Below are 23,916 nucleotides of genomic sequence, written 5' to 3' on the forward strand. Positions count from 1 at the left end.
AAAGTTATGTCTGGCTGGGAGTCAAGCAAGACTGCCAACTACTGCACATGGGCAAGGGTTTTCACTCCCCGTCAACGTAGAAAGGTTGGCAGGTACGCCTCTCCCCCCTGGGCAGGCTGAGGCATGTCCACATCCATCTTATGGTCCACTCACTCTGCCCAAAGGTTTCAAATACATACTGTCTGCAATGGACCGGGGCACCTGATGGGTTGAGGCAGTTCCACTGGAGGACATCATGGTTAGCACTGTTGCCTGCATGTCATCAACATGTGGATCTCCTAATTTGGATGTCCTTTGTCCCTGGCGATGGACAGTCTAACATGTTTGACTGGCTGTGTGCTCTGTGTGGTGTGTCGAAGTTCCACACCATGCCCTACCACCCGCAGAGCAATGGCCTGGTCGAATGCTGGCACTGGTCACTCAAGACTGTGCTCATGTGCCATGGTAGTCTCTGGCCCGAGGCACTTCCCTGGGTACTTCTAGCTGTATATGGAGAGCACAGGGAGGGCCTGGATGCATCACTCACAGAAACCCTGTACAGTGAGTCACTAATCCTGCCTGCAAAGTTTGTGGATGGCATCCTACCTCCCTCTCAAGACTCACTATCCGTCCTGGTCGAGCATGTACAAGCACATCTCTAACCTTCAAACACCACCACCTAAGCATCACAGCACTCCACACATTTTCCTTAATAAGGACTTGGGCATGTTACGGGATGATTTCGTACATGCGGCTCTTGAACCCCTTACGAGGCTACATAGATTGCTCGCAAGTGGCATCTTGGTCAATGCCAAACCTTGAACAGTATCACTGCACATGCTTGGACCCTGGGACACTTCCCCAAGGCACTGTCTCCCACATTGCCCCAAGACGATGCTCCCTCAGGCCTCCCCTCAGTGCACAAAAATGATGACAGTGCTCCCTCTGAACTGAGACAAGCTGATGTGCCTCCCATCTCCAGAGCCGGACCCATATTCAACTGCACCTCTGGCATGAGGATTACTACATCTTGCTGCAGCCAGTCTCCTATGCACCTCCATAGGGCCTCCGGATAACCTCTCCGCCGTGCTCCACACTTACATGGGGAGAGGGAGCATGGGGGCCTGGGGTGACTACCAATAAGTGAAAAGTGTTTTTTTGTCTGAGGATGACTTTCTTTGCGACAGTCTGATACCAGTTTTCTCACACACTGTGACACTCATGTTTTCTTCTGTATCGTGTCTAGATTTTCAGAGTTAAAAAGATGTACATTATCTTAACTGCATTAATAACCACTCTGCATATGCATGAGGATATAGGTGTACAAGTGATACAGAAAATATTAGGTGTGTCATATTAAATTATTTGTTGATGAAAGAAACAGAACATACAAATAAGTATAAAAGTGGCAGGGATTAACGTGACTATCTATTCATTATTATCTTTGAAATTTCTACATATTTCTGAAAGCATAAAATGGCAGAGAAACCATGTAAGAAAGACAGTATGAATTAGGAATACTCCAAGCTATTCCTCCCTCTGAAAGTTTGTGATCCCTACTTGTGTTGCAAATATTTTCCAATACACTGCAGCTTATTTACTCTATAGATCACTGTAGTTTATCTAAGTCATTTTAACACTAGATAGCTGGTCCATAATCTGTTACAAAAACTGCAAAAGTGAATTATGTATATGGATTCAAGATATTTCCTTTTAGCAACATTTACTTAAAAATTAAAGTTTCCTTTTATGGTTACATAAAAATTATCTGCATGCCCTTATCTTACCTCAATGTCTTGGTGGTACGAGGCAGTGATGTGTCAGCAACATGCTCCTGTAGAAATTGATTCAGGTCTCCACAGGAAGAGTACTCAAATACAAGACATGGTGGTTCAGTGGTCAGACTGGCACCTAGTAGTTGCACAATGTTACGATCTTTAAGCCGTGCTAAAATATGTGCTTCACTTTCAAAATCATGCCTGGAAAGAATAAATGAGAAATGCGCTGAGTTTTATGTTCAGTTAGGGAAGGATCAAAGAATGCAAAAAAATTATTACATGGCTTTTTTAATAATGAATTTTATTATAGTATTATAAATTTTGTGTATCACTTCTGCTGCTGATTATGATGATGAGACATAATATTTCATGTCACCTTCTTAACTTCAGTCTGAAACACTGAAATGGATACTAGACAGCAACTACCATGTGAAGAGTTTGCACAAACATGTGCAAAGAAATTTTCAGGGGCATTTCTGCAATAGATTACTGTGACGTTCTACATCGATATCTACATCTATACACCGCAGACCACTGTCAGGTGCATGGCAGAGGGTATGTCTTAATGCACCAGTCATTTAAAGCCAGTTCTTGAAACTTTCTTAACAGACTTTCTCGCGACAGTTTATATCTACCCTAAAGAGTTTCCCAGTTCAGAGGGTCTCTGTACACTCTCAACCGATCAGACAAAAAATTGTATTTGTATAAGTTGGCTAATTCCAACTGTTACTCATTGATATTACAGTCATAAGGTACTACGTTTTTATCATTTTGTGAAGAGTGCAGTTTTACATTTCTCAACATTTAAAGCCAGCTGCCAATCTTTGTACCACTTTGAAATCTTACTAACATCTGACTGAAATGTATGCAGCTTCTTTTGGGCTGTAGTTCATTGAAGATAACTCCATTGCCTGCAAAAAGTCTGAGGTTGCCATTAACATTGTTAGCAAGGTCATTAATATACAATATGAACAGCAAGGGTCCCAACACACTTCCCTGGAGCACACCCAAAGTTACTTCTACATCTGACAGTCACTCTCCATCCAAGATACAGGGTGTACATGTGGACTGGGGGAAAAAAAAAACAGATTTTTTTTCCCGGGTCTCCCAGTTAAACAAGCACTTTTTACCACATGAAAGTACACTTCTTCCAAGGTGAAAATACACTTTTTCCACGATAAGCAACAGTATACTTTCCTCCGGAGCTGTAAAAATATCAGTTCTTTGAATGGTAAGGATTTCACACACGAGCGTAGAGCTTCTCGACACTTTCGAAAAAGAAACTCAACAAGGGGAAGAAAAACAGATTTTGGAAAGATTTTCGATGTGCTGCAACGTGTATGCTCTATATTTTCATATCACGAAAGTATAAATTCGAATTCCACCAAACACAGCACATTATTTTCCGAAGCTATGAATTAGAGACTACGATGCACTTTTGTAAGCTAATCATAGCTCATGTCATATGATCTCGTAATGACAGCAGGTATAAGAGCATAGGACACGTGATGTAGTCAGCCAATAGAAACATCACTGTTAAGTAGCATGTACATATAAATAGGAAAAGTTAATAGTTTAAATTAATATACGTAGTATAGCAACAAGAAAAGCTAAGCTTCACATATAATATTGATCTTGAAGATTAATAAACTACAAGAAAAGCTGAGCTTTCCTATACAATATTGGTCATTTTCACGTGTGTTACACTTTAACATACGTCACACAGCTGTACTAGTAAAATTTTAAACAATGGCATTAATGCCTGGTCTTCCGGTCTCAAAATTATTCTAGGTGGCTGGTCCTCAAAGTGTTCAGTTTTAAATGAGAGTCAAATGCCCTGTGATTTAAGAAATTCATTGCACATTCTCACACTAACGTAATTCACCTTGTGTAAAAGGAAATTTCCTTTGAAAGTAATGCTTTTCAAAGAACCATTCGCAATATTTTCCTGCAACCTCTTAGACATGGGTTCATTTCAACAGTTGCCAGAGAGAACCAGAAAACACGCGGTACTGTGCGTCGGCACCTATGATGACATAGGAAGCCCGTATGTTTGTAGACATGTAACAAGAGATCTTACATGACATCATAAAAGAAATAAGACATCAGAGGATACTCCAAGAACATAGTAATTTCGTAAACCAAACTAAAACGTGTAATTTGATTTAAAGGGCACATTCATATGTGCAGATCCACACTGAAGTAGGCCGCTTTTCAGGATGCAAATTTTCTTGGAGCACCAGTACTGTACTGTCTCGTGTTTGGTTCTTTATTATGGTATAATGCTATATGTGCCAGAAGATGAAATGGGCACTTGAAATCCAGTGAACAGTTGAAACTAGCCAACAGTGTGGAATGAAACACTTCATTTCTTATAAATTGACTGCATCTGCGGAAAAGATTAATAAAAACCACATATATTTAGCAAAACAACAAAAATAACTTCATTGTTGTGCAAGGTGATTACTGCTTGATTGGTAAAAAACTTTGAAATAAAATAAAATCAGAAAACTGAAACTAACAACATATTTTAGCCTTCTGTAATTAGGGGAATGTATTTTAATTCACTTGTTAGCTCCCAGACCACAGAAATCCGTTTTTGTTAGACTATCAGTTCTTACCAGTCAAAATTACAAAAATCTTCTTATAGGCAGGTGTGATCTGTGCTTTTTTCCAAGACTTGGGCCCAGTTTTTAGCTCAAGGGATCTATGATAGATTAATTTAGAAGAGGGGCTAACTCAGCTTAAAATTCAGTATACAAACTGACAGGGATTCCATCAGGTTCTGAAGATTTGTTCAATTTTAATGATTTCTGCTGTTTCTCAACACCTCTGACCTCTTATTTCATTGATCTTCTCAGTGCTATGAGGGTTAAATTGAGGCAATTCTCCTGTGTTTTTCATTGTAAAGGAACATTTGAAAATAGAATTAAGCATTGTAGCTTTTGATTTGCTACCCTCTGTTTTAGTTCCTGTCTCATTCACTAGAAACTGGAAACTAACTTTGGTGCCACTAACAGCCTTTACATATGACCAGAATTTATTTGGGTTTTGTGAAATATCATTTGATAATATTCTGGTATGGTAGTCATTGAAGGCATCAACATTGCTCTCTTGACAGCCAAACACCTTTCATTGAGCATCTCTCTATCTATAATCCTGCACTTGGTTTTTACACCTATTTTGCAATAGTCTCTGTTTCTTTAGAATTTTCTTTGCAATAACTGTATTCCATGGAGCATCCTTCCCATTATTAAGTGTTGTTCTGGGTACATTTCTATCCAGTGCATGGTTAACTATTCCTTTAAACTTGAGCCATAGTTCCTCTACATGCTCCTGCCCTGTGCTGGAAGTTTCAAGTTCCACATTGAGATACGACACTACTGATTTTTTATATAGTTTACTGAATATATATATATCTTTCGGCTTCTTTTAGTTGTCCTTTGTACTTTGGTAACCATTGTTACCTCAACCACATCACGGTCACTGATACTAGTTGCGATGTGGACATCATCAAAGAGATCAGGTTATTTGTTGCCATCACATCCAATGTATTTCCATCATGAGTGGGGTTCCTAATTATCTGTTCTAGGTAGTTTTGAGAGAAGGTAATTAGTAATGTTCCACAGGATGTCTTATCAAATAATGGAAACTCCAGGTATCAATATCAACATGTAGGAAAAGAAAGATTGCTACTTTCTGTGAAGAAGACACGTTAACTTGCAGACAGGCACAATTAAAAGATACTTAACATACTGGATGGCACATCTGCAGTGACAAAAACTCTCTTCCTCAGTATGCTGCAGGTCTCACCAAAACCTTCATAGACAGGCACTATACCCCAGACCTAGTCTGCAAACAAATCTCCCACACCATTTTACCCTCACACCCCCAGTTCTCCCACCACCCCCAAAAACCAGCCAAAAAGGAGTGTCCCCTTCATTACTCAGTACCAACCTGGACTGGAACAACTGAACCACATCTTTTGCCAGGGGTTGATTACCTATCATCACACCCTGAAATGAGGGACATCCTACCTGAGATACTTCCCACCCCTCTTAAAGTGGTGTTCCATCACCCACCCAACCTCCACATCATCCTCATCCATCCCTATGCCACTCCCAATCCCAACCCCTTGCCACAAGATTCATATCCCAGTGGCAGATGTAGTTGCAAAACCTGCCCAATCCGACCACTCGGCACTTCCTATTACAGTCCTGTCACAGGTTTATCGTAGCCCATCAGGGGCCGGGCCACCTGTGAAAGCAGCCATGTCATTTACCAGCTCTGCTGCAATCATTACACAGCTTATTATATTGGTATGTCTACCAAATAGCTGCTCACCAAGATGACCAGCCACTGCCAAACTGTGGCCAAGAGCAAAGTGGATCACACTGTGGCACAACATGCTGATGAACATAACACATTTAATTTCAATGGCTGCTTCACTACCCTAGTCATCTGGATCCCTCCCTCCACCACTAGCTTTTCTGAACTGTGCAGATGGGAGTTATTGTTACAATATGTTCTCCACTCCTGTAATCATCCCAGCCTCAGCCTACAGTAACATACTGTACCCACACCCTCCACACAACCGGCTCCCACCCCCTCCGTCCAGCCATCTCCTTCCCATTCTCATCTCCCAACTTGTTTATTTGCAGCCCTCTGCTACCACATCCACCCATCTTTCCACGCTCCTCTCCATTTTTGCTCCTTTATTCCCCACCTCCCTGCCCACAACCTCCTGATGCTGCACCTGTTGGCAATCTAGTCCCTGCACACTCCACCAGACAGCATTCATCTCTCTCCCCACTACTATCCCTCCCCCTTCCCTGTCCCCTCCAGATTGCTGCTTCCATATCATCCATATCCATATAGTGTTGCATTCTGGCCCAAGGTGCCGAAGTTAAGGGTCATGTGTGCGTGAGGTGTGCTTGCTTGTATGTGTGAATGGTTTGTGTCTCTCTTTTATTGATGAAGGCTGTGGCTGAAAGTTTTATGTAGGTGTCTTTCAATTGTACCTGTTTGCAACTTGTATCTTCTTTATGGTATATAGCAATCTGTCTTTTCCTACAGGATGTCTTATCATGGTCTCCACTAACAGAACGGTAATTTTCCTAATTAATTGTTGGATGATTAAAGTCTCCACTGATGTGTGATAGAAGGATTCAGTTATCGTTTTATGCCCACCCCTGATACTGAATCTTCCCCAAACAATCTCACATGCAGCTTCAGTTTCTATCTCGGTGGATTCGAGTTTCTTGTCTACTGCACCAAATACACCACCTCCATTTCCCATTTGCCTATCCTTTTGATATACACTTGAATTTTCCCCAAAAACCTCACTGCTATCAATTTTAGGTTTCAATAAGCTTTCTGTACCTAGTATTATGTGAGCTTGACTGCTTTTCATGAGCACTTCAAACTCTGGCACTTTGTTGCAAATGCTTTGGCAGTTTACCATCAGGATTTTAATATCTTACCTATGGGAGGCATTTCTTTTGATGTTACACTGATGCTTTGGGTTTCCTACAGCTTTCATTATATGGATTGGTGAGAATTGCCTAATCTAAGAAACTCTTGTGTAAACTCACGCACAGTCAGCTACCTGAGTAGCAGCCTCCGATGTGTAGTGCACACCTGACTCATATAGAGGGACCCTACAGTTTTCAAACCTATGGCACAAGATAAAAAGACTCAGCCTAGCTTTTCACAGAATCTTCAAAGTCTCTGGTTCAGTCATTCCATTCAACTCAAAACCAATGAGGACAATGCAGCAAATTGTTAGCTTCATTGAAACTCCATGCACAAGGCGGGTCTTCTCAACCTTTTCTGCCAGTCTCTCTAATGACCCAAGTATGACCTTAGAGTGCAGATGACAGGCATAATTTATCCAACACACACCGCAATATGCAGTTGGATGAATCCCATTCCCTCAGTGGCTGCTGGAATAGCTTCTTCACCATTTTGAATGAGGCCTCCAATTCATCTGGTGTCCTTTGGTGTCCCTTGCTGCTATTTCCCTAATTTTAAGGGAGAACAGTTGAGTGTCAGACTCAGAGTTGATAGCCTACTACTGCAATAAGTGTGCATAAGTAACAAACTAACAATAACAGCATAATAATACTTTTTTTCTGAAAAGTAGACTGACCCCAAATAGTAGTTGTACGCTCAAATTAGTATTGTGACAGTGTAACATTTCTGACTGGAAGAAAGAAAGATTGCTGCCATAAGAGGCAAGGAGAGTTAGTATTCTCTGCATGCTTATAATGTTTACACAAGTTACGTATACTGTGCCTAGCAATAAACAATCTGGAAATTGTATCTCTATGGTGTGTCACTATCCTGCTATCACACCTATGATACCCCATCTTCCACCGTGGTGAGCCTGAATTTCTGTGCCATGCCGCAATTCTGCTGTTAAGTAGAAAATCTGCCACATTGGTTGCACCATCAAGAATGCTGCCATTATAAATGGTACAACCTCACTGTTTCTTCGGCAATGTCAACAATATCTCTCAACTTGTGCTTGTGAATTCCATGAACATTCCCTGTGTATATGAACATTCCCTGTGTAAAATTGCTAATTATCTGCCACAGCTTGGATGATACTAGAGTTCTGAATGACATAGCAACAATGCGTTCATTGTTCATCATATCTTTGGATCAACCTTGCATCACTGCCAATGCCAAGTAGTGAATTATGCTACAATGAGTGTCAAATTACTGAGTGACTTCATGATAAATATTTCGGATTTGATATCAAGTGAATCTATTGCTGGTACTTCAGACAAAAGTGCTGCAGAAAATCACAATAAATCATGGCCACCCGCATCCGTAATGAACATTAATCTAAGAGCCTTCAAGCTTCACACAGGACAAAACATCATGTGTTCCAGTGCTAGTGATTATGAGTGTTATGACACTCGTATTAATGACCTCAACCATACAGACGCCCCCCACGATGCCATTACTATTGAACAACAATGGCCTGCATTCCAAGAACATGTTTTTCATAACCTCACATCAGCAAGGTCAGGTACCGCTGCCTCCCAGTTTGAACATGACACCCGTGTCAGCCATGTCGCAAACCAAAAAACTGTATCACCCACCATTTATTCACATTTTACAGTTAAATTTATTAAATTAAGTAATTTTTAAAGAATTTAACAGCTTTTATATTGTTAAAATAATTTAAAAAGGAGGTGTAATGAATGTAGATGATGTTGGTAGCACTGCTGAAAAACATTTGCTGGCAAAAAAGGTTTATTTTATTTTTATGGCAACTGAGGGTGTTCTGTTTACTGTCAAACTAACTTCACTTTCCTGTTTCCTGTACATGTGCTCAGTACAATGTCTAACCATGACTGTAAAAACTCTGCTGACAAGTTTTGTTATATTCGTGGTGAATTTGGATTTAAAAACACCAAAGAAACATTACAGACTTTGTGAAAAAGGTTTATCTATCATACTTTGGATCCAAACTTGGTGACCAAAATAAATCTTGGGCGCCACATAAGGTGTTATGTGTGTGTTGAAAATCTGAGAAAATGGTCCAAAAAGGAGAAAAAAACCTTTAGATTTGCTGTTCCTATGATATGGAGGGAGCCAAGAAATCATTCCGATGACTGGTACTTTTAGTGTTGATATTACTGGTCATAATTCGAAAAACAAGAGGGTAATAACCTACCCTACCCTATCCTTCCGTCCGCCATCCAACCAGTAGGGCATGGTGTAGATTTTCCGGTTCCTCAACCAACAGATGATTTAAATTCTATTCCAACAGAAGTATTTTCTGATGTACAATCTGATTTAGAAGAATCAGATGATGATGAATTCCATTGTAATAAAGAAAGTCTAGAGCCCAAATTGTTTACTAAGACCGAGCTTAATGATTTGGTTAGGGATTTGGGCTTCACAAAAAGCTTAATTGCTTGGCTCTAGATTAAAAGAAATGGCAGCTGTAACCAGCATATACATGTATAGAAAGAGACAGCAGAAATTTTCCAAGTTTTTTCTACAAGAAGGTGATTTAGTGTACTGCTCTGCCATTCCCGGTCTGACAAATGAGTTTAGTATTGAATACAAAAAAGAAGATTGGGGCTGTTTATTGATTCATCAAAAACTAGTTTAAAGGCTGTTTTATTACACAATGGTAATCTATACCTGTTGGACATTCTGTACATATGAATGAAAGCTATGAAAACCTAGAAATAGTGCTAAATAAAATAGGCTATTCTGCTCTTGGTTGGATGATATGTGGCGATCTAAAAGTAACATGCGTGCTCCTTGGTAAGCAAGGCGGCTTTACCAAAGTTCTATGTTTCTTGTGTGAATGGGACAGTAGTGCTATGGATCAACACTCGTGCAGAAAGAACTGGCCTCTGAGGGAGTGTTTAAAACCTGGTGAGAAGAACATTCTACTCACAAACCTTGTAGATCCAAAAACCGTACTCCTACCACCACTACATATAAAGTTAGGCCCAATGAAACAGTTTCTAAAGGCTTTGACTAAAGCTAGACCATGTTTTAAGTATCTCTGCCAAAAGTTTCCACACTTTTCAGAAGCTAAATTAAAAGAAGGCATCTTTGTCAGACCTGACATTAGAAAATTGATGTTTGATGTTAAATGTGAATCCATTCTTTTAAGTAAATTGGAATATTATAGTGTAACAGGAAATGCTGCAAAATGGTTCAAATCTTATATCTCTGGGAGGAAACACAGGGTGTTATTAGGAAAGAGACATGTATCAAGCTATCAGGCATCATCCAACTGGGAACTAATTACATGTGGGGTCCCACAAGGTTCCATTTTAGGGCCTTTACTTTTTCTTGTGTATATCAATGACCTTTCATCGTAACATTACCAGAAGCCAAGTTCGTCTCAGTTGCCGATGATACAAACATTGCAATAAATAGCAAATCAAGAGTAGTCTTAGGAAGGTCAGCTAATAAAATATTTGTGGACATTAATCACTGGTTCCTAGCCAATTCTTTGTCACTAAACTTTGAAAAAACACACTACATGCAGTTCAGAACTTGTAAGGGGTGTCCCACGAGTACATGCCTAACATATGATGACAAGCAGATAGAAGAAGTGGACAGTGTTAAATTCTTGGGATTACAACTTGATAATAAATTCAACTGGGAGGAGCACACCACAGAACTGCTGAAGTGTCTTAACAAATCTCTATTTGCAATGCGAATTGTGTCAGACATAGGGGATATAAAAATGAAAAAGCTGGCGTACTATGCTTACTTTCATTCCATAATGTCATATGGGATTATTTTTTGGGGCAATTCATCAAGCCAATCTAAAGTTTTCCAGACACGAAAACGTGCAGTAAGAGTTATATATGGTATGAACTCAAGAACATCTTGCAGAAGCCTGTTTAGGGAACTAGGGATACTAACTACTGCTTCCCAATATATTTATTCCTTAATGAAATTTATCATTAAAAACATATCACTTTTTTCAAACCAACAGTTCAATTCATGGAATCAATACTAGAAATAAGAATAATCTTCACAAGGATTTAAAGACACTTAGTCTTGTACAAAAAGGTGTGCATTATTCAGGAACACACATTTTCAATAACTTGCCACAGCCATAAAAAGCTTAACAACCAATGAAATTCAGTTTAAGAGAAACCTAAAGGATTTATTGGTGGCCAACTCCTTCTACTCCATTGATGAATTTCTCAGTAGAACCAACTGATTTGTGTGTGTGTGTGTGTGTGTGTCTATATATATATATCTAAAAACACAGATGATGTGACTTACCGAACGAAAGTGCTGGCAGGTCGATAGACACACAAACAAACACAAACATGCACACAAAATTCAAGCTTTCGCAACAAACTGTTGCCTCATCAGGAAAGAGGGAAGGAGAGGGAAAGACGAAAGGATGTGGGTTTTAAGGGAGAGGGTAAGAAGTCATTCCAATCCCGGGAGCGTAAAGACTTACCTTAGGGGGAAAAAAGGACAGGTATACAATCGCACACACGCACATATCCATCCACACATACAGACACAAGCAGACATATTTAAAGACAAAGAGTTTGGGCAGAGATGTCAGTCGAGGCAGAAGTGTAGAGGCAAAGAAGTTGTTGAAAGACAGGTGAGGTATGAGTGGCGGCAACTTGAAATTAGCGGAGATTGAGGCCTGGCGGATGACGAGAAGAGAGGATATACTGAAGGGCAAGTTCCCATCTCCGGAGTTCGGATAGGTTGGTGTTGGTGGGAAGTATCCAGATAACCCGGACGGTGTAACACTGTGCCAAGATGTGCTGGCCGTGCACCAAGGCATGTTTAGCCACAGGGTGATCCTCATTACCAACAAACACTGTCTGCCTGTGTCCATTCATGCGAATGGACAGTTTGTTGCTGGTCATTCCCACATAGAATGCGTCACAGTGTAGGCAGGTCAGTTGGTAAATCACGTGGGTGCTTTCACACGTGGCTCTGCCTTTGATCGTGTACACCTTCCGGGTTACAGGACTGGAGTAGGTGGTGGTGGGAGGGTGCATGGGACAGGTTTTGCATCGGGGGCGGTTACAAGGATAGGAGCCAGAGGGTAGGGAAGGTGGTTTGGGGATTTCATAGGGATGAACTAACAGGTTACGAAGGTTAGGTGGACGGCGGAAAGACACTCTTGGCGGAGTGGGGAGGATTTCATGAAGGATGGATCTCATTTCAGGGCAGGATTTGAGGAAGTCGTATCCCTGCTGGAGAGCCACATTCAGAGTCTGGTCCAGTCCCAGAAAGTATCCTGTCACAAGTGGGGCACTTTTGTGGTTCTTCTGTGGGAGATTCTGGGTTTGAGGGGACGAGGAAGTGGCTCTGGTTATTTGATCATAGTATGAAGGCTTTCACGACCGGATGAAATATCTTCTGGTAAACCTTGCGGGATGTAAGGTCGTGGTCCATGAAACTCTTCAGCTCCTAACGTTTCGTCCAGTGCTTCGCTGGACATCTTCAGAGGGGTGTTTCTCCTCCGGTGAGTCTTGCCGACTGACGGGTCGGACGTCTGAGAGCGACTTATGTATCGTAGAAAGTGGGCGTGACCAGAGTTACACGTGGTATGCAGAGATAACCTTTGTCAGAGATAAAACTTAACTATCGATCGTAACCTTGTCACGGATAAAACTGTCTAGCAATTCTGTAGTGCTACTGTCCAAATATCACTAAGTTTCATGGTCTCTTCTTTCCGATTAAAATTATCCCTATGTTTATATATTTCAATTGCTTCTCTACAAAGCCGTGGGTAATAGTTCGTCGTCGTAGATAAAATTTTTGTTTCGGAAAACTTCACTTGATGATTTCCTGGCTGAAAAGCGTGTTCTGCTACAGCCGATTTATCTGTTTTTCCTAATCGGCAAAGACTTCTGTGTTCTTTTAACCGTGTATTTACGCTTCTTTTTGTTGTTCCAACATAAACTTTACCACATGTACACGGAATTTTATATACGCCACTGGCTGATAGAGGAGCGCGTTTATCTTTTACAGACCGAAGAACATGACAAATTTTCTTCGTTGGTCTAAAAACAGGTCTAATATCATGTTTACTTAAAATCTTTCCAATCTGATCCGTTACTTTCTTTATAAAAGGGAGAGAGACTGTATTCTTCCATCGTTTTTCGGACTTGTCCTTAAGCTTTTTGTTGTTTGGGTGCAGAATTCTGCTTACTTCTTTCTTTGAGTAGCCATTTTTCTCAAAAGCGTGCTTCAGATGTTTTAATTCGTCGTCTAGATACTCCGGCGTGCAAATCCGTCTGGCTCTGTCAACGAGACTTGTAATCACACCTCTTTTTTGTTTTGGATGGTGGTTAGAGTTTTTATGTAACTATCTGTCTGTGTGCGTTATTTTTCTAAAAATCTGTTGTTTCAAGCTTCCATCCGTCTGTCTCATAACTAAAACATCCAAAAACGGTATTTTGTTATCATTTTCTCTCTCCATGGTAAACTGGATTCTTGGATTTATATTATTAAGGTAATCAAAAAATTCGCCTAAGGCTTCTCTACCATGTGGCCAGACTACAAATGTATCGTCTACATACCGATACCAGCGAGATGGTTTCTTATCTGCTTTTTCCAAGGCTGACTGTTCGAATTTCTCCATGTAGAAATTAGCTACTGCAGGACCCAATGGGTTACCCATTGCTACGCCATTAAGTTGTTCGTAAAACTCATTATTCCACTGGAAATGACTGGAAGTAAGACAGTGTCTGAAAAGAGCAGTCAGATCTTCTGGAAAAATATCCGTTATAAAATCCATAACTTCATTAACTGGAATCATAGTAAATAAAGATACTACATCGAAACTTACTAAAATATCTTCAGGAGTCAGAATTAAACCTTTAATTTTCTCTATAAAATGACGTGAGTCCTTTATATATGAATCCGTTTTTCCTAAATATGGTTGTAAGCGAGTTGTTAGATATTTTGCTATTTCGTACGTAGGAGAATTGATAGCACTAACAATCGGTCTCAGAGGAAGGTCCTTCTTATGTACCTTGGGTAGGCCATAGAGTCTAGGACACATAGCTTCAGTCTTCAATAAAGCTCTTTTTTCTTCTTTTTGAATAGAAGTGGCCGATTTTATCAAATTATTTGTTTTCCGTAGTACGCTGGCTGTAGGATCTTTCTTAAGTTTTTTGTATTGCCCTGCCGTTAAAAGATTCAAAATTTTGCTTTGATAATCTTCTGTATTTAAAACGACCGTAGCATTCCCTTTATCAGCAGGAACAATCACTATGTCTTCATCTGCATTTAAATCTCTCAGAGCCTTTCTTTCGCCATTGGTTAAATTACTTTCCAGAGGTTTACTGCGGCATAATACTCTGGTGGTTTCGATCCGGATTGCATTTGCAGTTTCTTTGGGGAGAGTACGTATACCTGCTTCTACATTTGCAATAATATCCTCAACAGGAACTTTCGGAGGTGTTATAGAGTAGTTTCCTCCTTTAGCAGTGGTGATGTTGGGTGTAGGATTAAGGTTTTTTAAGAAGGATTGAGATGCAAGGCTGGAAGTCAGAAATTCCTGGAAGGTTTGGAGAGGGTGATTTTGAGGAAGAGGAGGTGGGTCCCGCTGTGACGGAGGACGGAACTGTTCCAGGCAGGGTTCAATTTGGATGGTGTCTTGAGGAGTCGGATCATTAGGAGTAGGATTAGGATCATTTTTCTTCGTGGCAAAGTGATACTTCCAGCAGAGAGTACGAGTGTAGGACAGTAAATCTTTGACGAGGGCTGTTTGGTTGAATCTGGGAGTGGGGCTGAAGGTGAGGCCTTTGGATAGGACAGAGGTTTCGGATTGGGAGAGAGGTTTGGAGGAAAGGTTAACTACTGAATTAGGGTGTTGTGGTTCCAGATTGTGTTGATCGGAATTTTGAGGTTTTGGAGGGAGTGGAGCTGGAAGTGGGAGATTGAGTAGATGGGAGAGACTGGGTTTGGTACAGATTTATTGATGACATCTTCATGATCTGGACTCACAGTGAAGAAGAACTCCAGAATTTCCTCTCCAACCTCAACTCCTTTGGTTCCATCAGTTTCACCTGGTCCTACTCCAAATCCCATGCCACATTCCTTGACGTTGACGTTGACCTCCACCTGTCCAATGGCCAACTTCACACGTCCGTCCACATCAAACCCACCAACAAGCAACAGTACCTCCATTATGACAGCTGCCACCCATTCCACATCAAACGGTCCCTTCCCTACAGCCTAGGTCTTCGTGGCAAACGAATCTGCTCCAGTCCGGAATCCCTGAATCATTACACCAACAACCTGAAAACAGCTTTCGCATCCCGCAACTACCCTCCCGACCTGGTACAGAAGCAAATAACCAGAGCCACTTCCTCGTCCCCTCAAACCCAGAATCTCCCACAGAAGAACCACAAAAGTGCCCCACTTGTGACAGGATACTTTCCGGGACTGGACCAGACTCTGAATGTGGCTCTCCAGCAGGGATACGACTTCCTCAAATCCTGCCCTGAAATGAGATCCATCCTTCATGAAATCCTCCCCACTCCGCCAAGAGTGTCTTCCCGCCGTCCACCTAACCTTCGTAACCTGTTAGTTCATCCCTATGAAATCCCCAAACCACCTTCCCTACCCTCTGGCTCCTATCCTTGTAACCGCCCCCGATGCAAAACCTGTCCCATGCACCCTCCCACCACCACCTACTCCAGTCCTGTAACCCGGAAGGTGTACACGATCAAAGGCAGAGCCACGTGTGAAAGCACCCACGTGGTTTACCAACTGACCTGCCTACACTGTGACGCATTCTATGTGGGAATGACCAGCAACAAACTGTCCATTCGCATGAATGGACACAGGCAGACAGTGTTTGTTGGTAATGAGGATCACCCTGTGGCTAAACATGCCTTGGTGCACGGCCAGCACATCTTGGCACAGTGTTACACCGTCCGGGTTATCTGGATACTTCCCACCAACACCAACCTATCCGAACTCCGGAGATGGGAACTTGCCCTTCAGTATATCCTCTCTTCTCGTCATCCGCCAGGCCTCAATCTCCGCTAATTTCAAGTTGCCGCCACTCATACCTCACCTGTCTTTCAACAACTTCTTTGCCTCTACACTTCTGCCTCGACTGACATCTCTGCCCAAACTCTTTGTCTTTAAATATGTCTGCTTGTGTCTGTATGTGTGGATGGATATGTGCGTGTGTGCGATTGTATACCTGTCCTTTTTTCCCCCAAGGTAAGTCTTTACGCTCCCGGGATTGGAATGACTCCTTACCCTCTCCCTTAAAACCCACTTCCTTTCGTCTTCCCCTCTCCTTCCCTCTTTCCTGATGAGGCAACAGTTTGTTGCGAAAGCTTGAATTTTGTGTGTATGTTTGTGTTTGTTTGTGCGTCTATCGACCTGCCAGCGCTTTTGTTCGGTAAGTCACCTCATCTTTGTTTTTATATATAATTTTTCCCACGTGGAATGTTTCCTTCCATTATATATATATATATATATATATATATATATATATATACACTTCTTAGGACATGAAAAAGAACCAAAATATGTTTCTATTATAGCTACAATGTTAAAGGAGTTTAAAACTTTAGGATGTTTAATGAGCCTGAAAGTTCACTTTTTGAACAATCACCTTGATTACTTCCCAGACAATATGGGAGATGTTAAAGAGGAGCAAGGTGAGCATTTTCACCAGCACATTAAAGTGATGGAAAAATGCTACCAAGGCCGCTGGAACACCACCATCATGGGGGACTACTATTGGTCACTTCACCGAGAAGTTCATCAAGCGACTCACCTTAGAGAAAGCTACATAAGAAGCTTCAATGCTAAAAGAGAAAGAAAATACAAACCAATTCCAGCTGACACATAAAACCTCTATTAGCACATATCATTGTTTTAAGTAGCTTACTGTAAATATAAACCATGCTTATGTTGTAACAAAGCATTTCATTAATTTCCCTGTTTACCGTATAGCATAGGATTTTTATACTATATAATAAAACACATATTGCTTGAAAACTATGGGTGATACAAAAAAACTAAGGCTACATTTGGATTCAGCTCATAAAAATGTATGAAGATTAGCTATCAATGTAAAAAAACGTTTCTCAAAAAAAAGTTTTCGTTAGCCTGTGTAATGTAAGCCATAACGTTATGTGCACTCTTCAATGCCAGTTCAGAAATCTCCTTTTATAACTTGAAAAATCAGAGAAAGGCACTGTGGCTGACACTAAATTAACTTAGTCTTTTATTGTGAACCCAAAAATTTTAAGGTGTCAGCCAAAAATATTAATAGCAAAAGGACAGCATGCAACTCAGAGGGTTGTCTGTCTAGGTTTAAGAAGGGAAATGTACGTTTTGATGCCACACTCTGGCAGACATCAGGCATGGAACTGAAAATCTCCAAGCATTAAAAACTTAAGAAAAGAATGCCTTATTAGCCACTACTCCTATAAATTATGAGAATAATGGGATTCAGAGATGAAAAATTTAAAATTATGTTCATCTTAAGTTTTTAACTTTCTCAGTGTACAGAGAGCTAACAGTGTTCTGTGCTGCATTATATTTATGCTTAGTTTGAAATGTTAGTTAAAAACAGCAGCTGAGTAGTGTAAGAGAAAGTACAGAGGCTCCTGGTAAGGAATCTGCTTTTCTCCTAATATAATTATACTTAATTTGTAAATGTAATCAAGAAGTAATACTCATAATTTTCAATGCAAATAGACTAGCACATGCCAATGCCCTTGCCGCAGTGGTAACATTGGTTTCCATCGGATCATCAAAGTTAAGCACTGTCGGGCTTGGCTAGAACTTGGATGGGCCACCAACAGCACCTGCTGAGTGCTGTAGGTAAGTGGCAGGGTGCACTCAGCTCTTGTGAGATCAGTTGAGGAGCTACTTAATTGAGAGGTAGTGACACCAATCACAAAAACTGATAACGGCCAGGAGAGTGCTGTGCTGACCATGAGCACCGTCCATATCTGCATCAGGTGACGTCTAAGGGCTGAGGGTGACACGGTGGCTGGTCATTACAATTGGGCCTTCAAGACCCATTTGGACGGTGTTTGTTTGTTGGTTTATTTTAATAGATTAGCACTAATTTTAACAGGTTGTTAGTATATTTCACACAAGCAGCTTGCAGTTGCTGTTTCTTGATGGTATTGATGCAATATGAAGTGTGAATGAATAAATGAAAGTTAGAATATTAACATAAGAAAAACAATAAAGAGAATGGAACTGAGAAAGCATACCGTTTTGATTCTGATGCACCTTGTCTCAGAATCTTCACAGCTACAAGATCATAGTCAGAGCAGTCAGAACTGATGTCCTCTGGATATCTGCTTGTTGTACATAAGTTTATCTGAAATCAAACAGGTTTTATAAGAGAATTGCCCTGTTAAATTCTTATTTAGTTGTTAAAAACATATCTACATTTTTTTACATGTTCATCTTGTGTTAATTATTTCTAATATTATTTACTACTTATTTTACCAGCACTTCCCCTGAAATGTAACATATGTACACTGTTATAAGAAATATGAACCTCTGTAGATAGAGGGAAAATGCTAAGGAATTCTTTATCTTTCTTTGACACAAATGCCGTGTTCAGTTTTTCAGTTAGTGTTTGATTATAAGGTATGGTCTTAAATCAAGAAATAGTCTTGTTTTTCTTATAGAAAAAGAACAACAATAGTGCTTCTTAAGTCATGCAATTGTGAAATCATTACAGACTTTAAACAGGCTCAGTTTTAAAAACCAGAATATGAATTGGTTAGGCCATTCCACAGGGACTATCACGGCTTGCACTTGGAATTAGCAACTCCAGGTTTGAAGTAGGTCTTTAGGAATTCAATGTTTCTGGCTTTGACCAGCTGTTTCATTCAAGGTTTCCACAGACATATACATACACACACATAATGGATGAAAACCATTGTGTACATTTATGTCATACTACATAGTGATAGTCTAATAGCCTTTGCTCCCTGCATTTCAAAACAAATGTATGACTGTCAGTTCTGTACCTTCACAGTATGTGTTTTATCAGGCATCTGTGACTATTTTAATGCTGTTTGTTGATGCAAAGTGGAAAGTTATATGATTTGTATTATGTAGTGCCCTGCAATTCTATACAATGAGTTTAATTAAACTTAAGCGTGTGAAGTATCAAAACGATGCAAGTGAGACAACTGTATCTGCTGCGCAATAATTTGACTGTGGCTGTATCTACTTTTCTTCATATACACTTCTGGTCACAGAAATTGCAGCACAAGGAAGGCAGCACACAACAAACAAAATTCAACAACAACAGGATCATGGCCTGTTATGACTGCTGTTTGCCATTCCACAACATTCTTGCTCGCATCGGTTGGGATGTGATGACTGTCATACCCTACTCCATACCAAATAGTCTCTCATTAACCCCACTTGTCTAGTGGTATGGTGCCAGCTCTTATTGTCATTGTATGGGTGCCATTAGGCACACAACACAATAATGTCTGGTTGACGCAGCTGATTACTTGGGTAGCAGCCTTTACATTTCTTAGGCCTTAAGCCAGGTGGCTGTGTCCTATTTCTGGTGTCTCCATGACATTATTTATCAACAAGATAATGTAAGACCACATACTGCCCACACTATCCTGACCTACTTTGATACAGAGAATGTTTGACTGTTACCCTAACCAGGACATTCTTGAAATCTCTCACTCATTCAAAGCATGCAGTTTGCTGAGAGACTGTTATTCCACCACTCACCAAGCACTGAGGCTGATGAATGGGCTTAAAGTTGACCTGTATCTGTCATTCAAGCCCAGTTTTACTTCATGCCTACCTGTGTTTAAGCCATTGTTGCTGCCAGAGGTGTCAGGTATTTGTACAATATTTCACATTCTGTATACCCTCTAATAACCAATAAATTTCATATGTATTCTCCCTGCTATAATATATATGTGCAAGAGATAAAATTTTATTGCTTTCTGTCCTTCCTGACATAGAAATTTTAAAAGCCAGCAGTGAATTTTCTTGTTGTTGTTGTTGTTGTGGTCTTCAGTCCTGAGACTGGTTTGATGCAGCTCTCCATGCTACTCTATCCTGTGCAAGCTTTTTCATCTCCCAGTACGTACTGCAACCTACATCCTTCTGAATCTGCTTAGTGTATTCATCTCTTGGTCTCCCTCTACGATTTTTACCCTCCACGCTGCCCTCCAATACTAAATTGGTGATCCCTTGATGCCTCAGAACATGTCCTACCAACCGATCCCTTCTTCTGGTCAAGTTGTGCCACAAACTTCTCTTCTCCTCAATCCTATTCAATACTTTCTCATTAGTTATGTGATCTACCCATCTAATCTTCAGCATTCTTCTGTAGCACCACATTTCGAAAGCTTCTATTCTCTTCTTGTCCAAACTATTTATCGTCCACGTTTCACTTCCATACATGGCTACACTCCATACGAATACTTTCAGAAATGACTTCCTGACACTTAAATCAATACTGGATGTTAACAAATTTCTCTTCTTCAGAAACGCTTTCCTTGCCATTGCCAGCCTACATTTTATATCCTCTCTACTTCGACCGTCATCAGTTATTTTGCTCCCCAAATGGCAAAACTCCTTTACTACTTTAAGTGCCTCATTTCCTAATCTAATTCCCTCAGCATCACCCGACTTAATTAGACTACATTCCATTATCCTTGTTTTGCTTTTGTTGATGTTCATCTTATATCCTCCTTTCAAGACACTGTCCATTCCATTCAACTGCTCTTCCAAGTCCTTTGCTGTCTCTGACAGAATTACAATGTCATCGGCGAACCTCAAAGTTTTTATTTCTTCTCCATGAATTTTAATACCTACTCCGAATTTTTCTTTTGTTTCCTTTACTGCTTGCTCAATATACAGATTGAACAACATCGGGGAGAGGCTACAACCCTGTCTTACTCCCTTCCCAACCACTGCTTCCCTTTCATGTCCTTCGACTCTTATAACTGCCATCTGGTTTCTGTACAAATTGTAAATAGCCTTTCGCTCCCTGTATTTTACCCCTGCCACCTTTAGAATTTTAAAGAGAATATTCCAGTCAACATTGTCAAAAGCTTTCTCTAAGTCTACAAATGCCAGAAACGTAGGTTTGCCTTTCCTTAATCTTTCTTCTAAGATAAGTCGTAAGGTCAGTATTGCCTCACGTGTTCCAGTGTTTCTACGGAATCCAAACTGATCTTCCCCGAGGTTGGCTTCTACTAGTTTTTCCATTCGTCTGTAAAGAATTCGTGTTAGTATTTTGCAGCTGTGACTTATTAAGCTGATAGTTCGGTAATTTTCACATCTGTCAACACCTGCTTTCTTTGGGATTGGAATTATTATATTCTTCTTGAAGTCTGAGGGTATTTCGCCTGTTTCATACATCTTGCTCACCAGATGGTAGAGTTTTGTCAGGACTGGCTCTCCCAGGGCCGTCAGTAGTTCCAATGGAATATTGTCTACTCCGGGGGCCTTGTTTCGACTCAGGTCTTTCAGTGCTCTGTCAAACTCTTCACGCAGTATCATATCTCCCATTTCATCTTCATCTACATCCTCTTCCATTTCCATAATATTGTCCTCAAGTACATCGCCCTTGTATAGACCCTCTATATACTCCTTCCACCTTTCTGCTTTCCCTTCTTTGCTTAGAACTGGGTTTCCATCTGAGCTCTTGATATTCATACAAGTCGTTCTCTTATCTCCAAAGGTCTCTTTAATTTTCCTATAGGCGGTATCTATCTTACCCCTAGTGAGGTAAGCCTCTACATCCTTACATTTGTCCTCTAGCCATCCCTGCTTAGCCATTTTGCACTTCCTGTCGATCTCATTTTTGAGACGTTTGTATTCCTTTTTGCCTGTTTCACTTACTGCATTTTTATATTTTCTCCTTTCATCAAGTAAATTCAATATTTCTTCTGTTACCCAAGGATTTCTACTAGCCCTCGTCTTTTTACCTACTTGATCCTCTGCTGCCTTCACTACTTCATCCCTCAAAGCTACCCATTCTTCTTCTACTGTATTTATTTCCCCCATCCCTGTCAATTGCTCCCTTATGCTCTCCCTGAATCTCTGTACAACCTCTGGTTCTTTTAGTTTATCCAGGTCCCATCTCCTTAAATTCCCACCTTTTTGCAGTTTCTTCAGTTTTAATCTACAGGTCATAACCAATAGATTGTGGTCAGAGTCCACATCTGCCCCTGGAAATGTCTTACAATTTAAAACCTGGTTCCTAAATCTCTGTCTTACCATTATATAATCTATCTGATACCTTTTAGTATCTCCAGGGTTCTTCCATGTATACAACCTTCTTTCATGATTCTTAAACCAAGTGTTAGTTATGATTATGTTGTGCTCTGTGCAAAATTCGACCAGGCGGCTTCCTCTTTCATTTCTGTCCCCCAATCCATATTCACCTACTATGTTTCCTTCTCTCCCTTTTCCTACACTCGAATTCCAGTCACCCATGACTATTAAGTTTTCGTCTCCCTTCACAATCTGAATAATTTCTTTTATTTCATCATACATTTCTTCAATTTCTTCGTCATCTGCAGAGCTAGTTGGCATATAAACTTGTACTACTGTAGTAGGCGTGGGCTTCGTATCTATCTTGGCCACAATAATGCGTTCACTATGCTGTTTGTAGTAGCTTACCCGCATTCCTATTTTCCTATTCATTATTAAACCTACTCCTGCATTACCCCTATTTGATTTTGTGTTTATAGCCCTGTAGTCACCTGACCAGAAGTCTTGTTCCTCCTGCCACCGAACTTCACTAATTCCCACTATATCTAACTTCAACCTATCCATTTCCCTTTTTAAATTTTCTAACCTACCTGCCCGATTAAGGGATCTGACATTCCACGCTCCGATCCGTAGAACGCCAGTTTTCTTTTTCCTGATAACGACATCCTCTTGAGTAGTCCCCACCCGGAGATCCGAATGGGGGACTATTTTACCTCCGGAATATTTTACCCAAGAGGACGCCATCATCATGTAATCATACAGTAAAGCTGCATGCCCTCGGGAAAAATTACGGCTGTAGTTTCCCCTTGCTTTCAGCCGTTCGCAGTACCAGCACAGCAAGGCCGTTTTGGTTATTGTTACAAGGCCAGATCAGTCAATCATCCAGACTGTTGCCCTTGCAACTACTGAAAAGGCTGCTGCCCCTCTTCAGGAACCACACGTTTGTCTGGCCTCTCAACAGATACCCCTCCGTTGTGGTTGCACCTACGGTACGGCTATCTGTATCGCTGAGGCACGCAAGCCTCCCCACCAACGGCAAGGTCCATGGTTCATGGGGGGGTGAATTTTCTTATGTCTTCCAAATTCATCTACTTCTTGAGTTGTGTTGTGTGGTGGTCAAGAGTTGTTTGCACAGGGAAGAAGTTCATAATCACCATGTATGTATGTGCAAGGACAGCACCATTGGTGGGTCTTAGCAGCACTTTATAATCTCATAATTTGTTTAGTTAGAAATCTATGTTCCTATTTACGAGGCAATTGTTTAGATGAAATCATATTGCTACCTGTTTTGTACAGACTCAAAGGAATGGCAGATACCCTATTTTTTAGTCTCAACATAGTGGTGCACTTTCTGAGGGGTGATTTACATCCTATTGTTCGAGTCTCGCTTTTAGAGAAACCAAATTCTGTA

At 40.7% G+C, this 23,916-nt stretch overlaps 1 protein-coding gene across 3 annotated transcripts in view; it reads right to left on the reverse strand.

Annotated features, from left to right (window-relative positions):
- The window catches only part of LOC126412923 (discoidin domain-containing receptor 2-like), a 911,045-nt gene that overhangs the window by 68,169 nt on the left and 818,960 nt on the right, over positions 1 to 23,916 (reverse strand). For all 3 annotated transcript variants that reach the window (XM_050082831.1, XM_050082824.1, XM_050082815.1), the window contains exons 13-14: positions 18,500 to 18,609; positions 1,767 to 1,958 (exon numbers count right to left, since the gene is read on the reverse strand). In XM_050082831.1, the coding sequence (XP_049938788.1) occupies positions 1,767 to 1,958; positions 18,500 to 18,609 (302 nt within the window). The remainder of the gene's footprint in view (positions 1 to 1,766; positions 1,959 to 18,499; positions 18,610 to 23,916) is intronic.

This window comes from Schistocerca serialis, chromosome 1 (genome assembly GCF_023864345.2).
Source record: "Schistocerca serialis cubense isolate TAMUIC-IGC-003099 chromosome 1, iqSchSeri2.2, whole genome shotgun sequence".
NCBI classification, from domain to species: Eukaryota; Metazoa; Arthropoda; class Insecta; order Orthoptera; family Acrididae; genus Schistocerca; species Schistocerca serialis.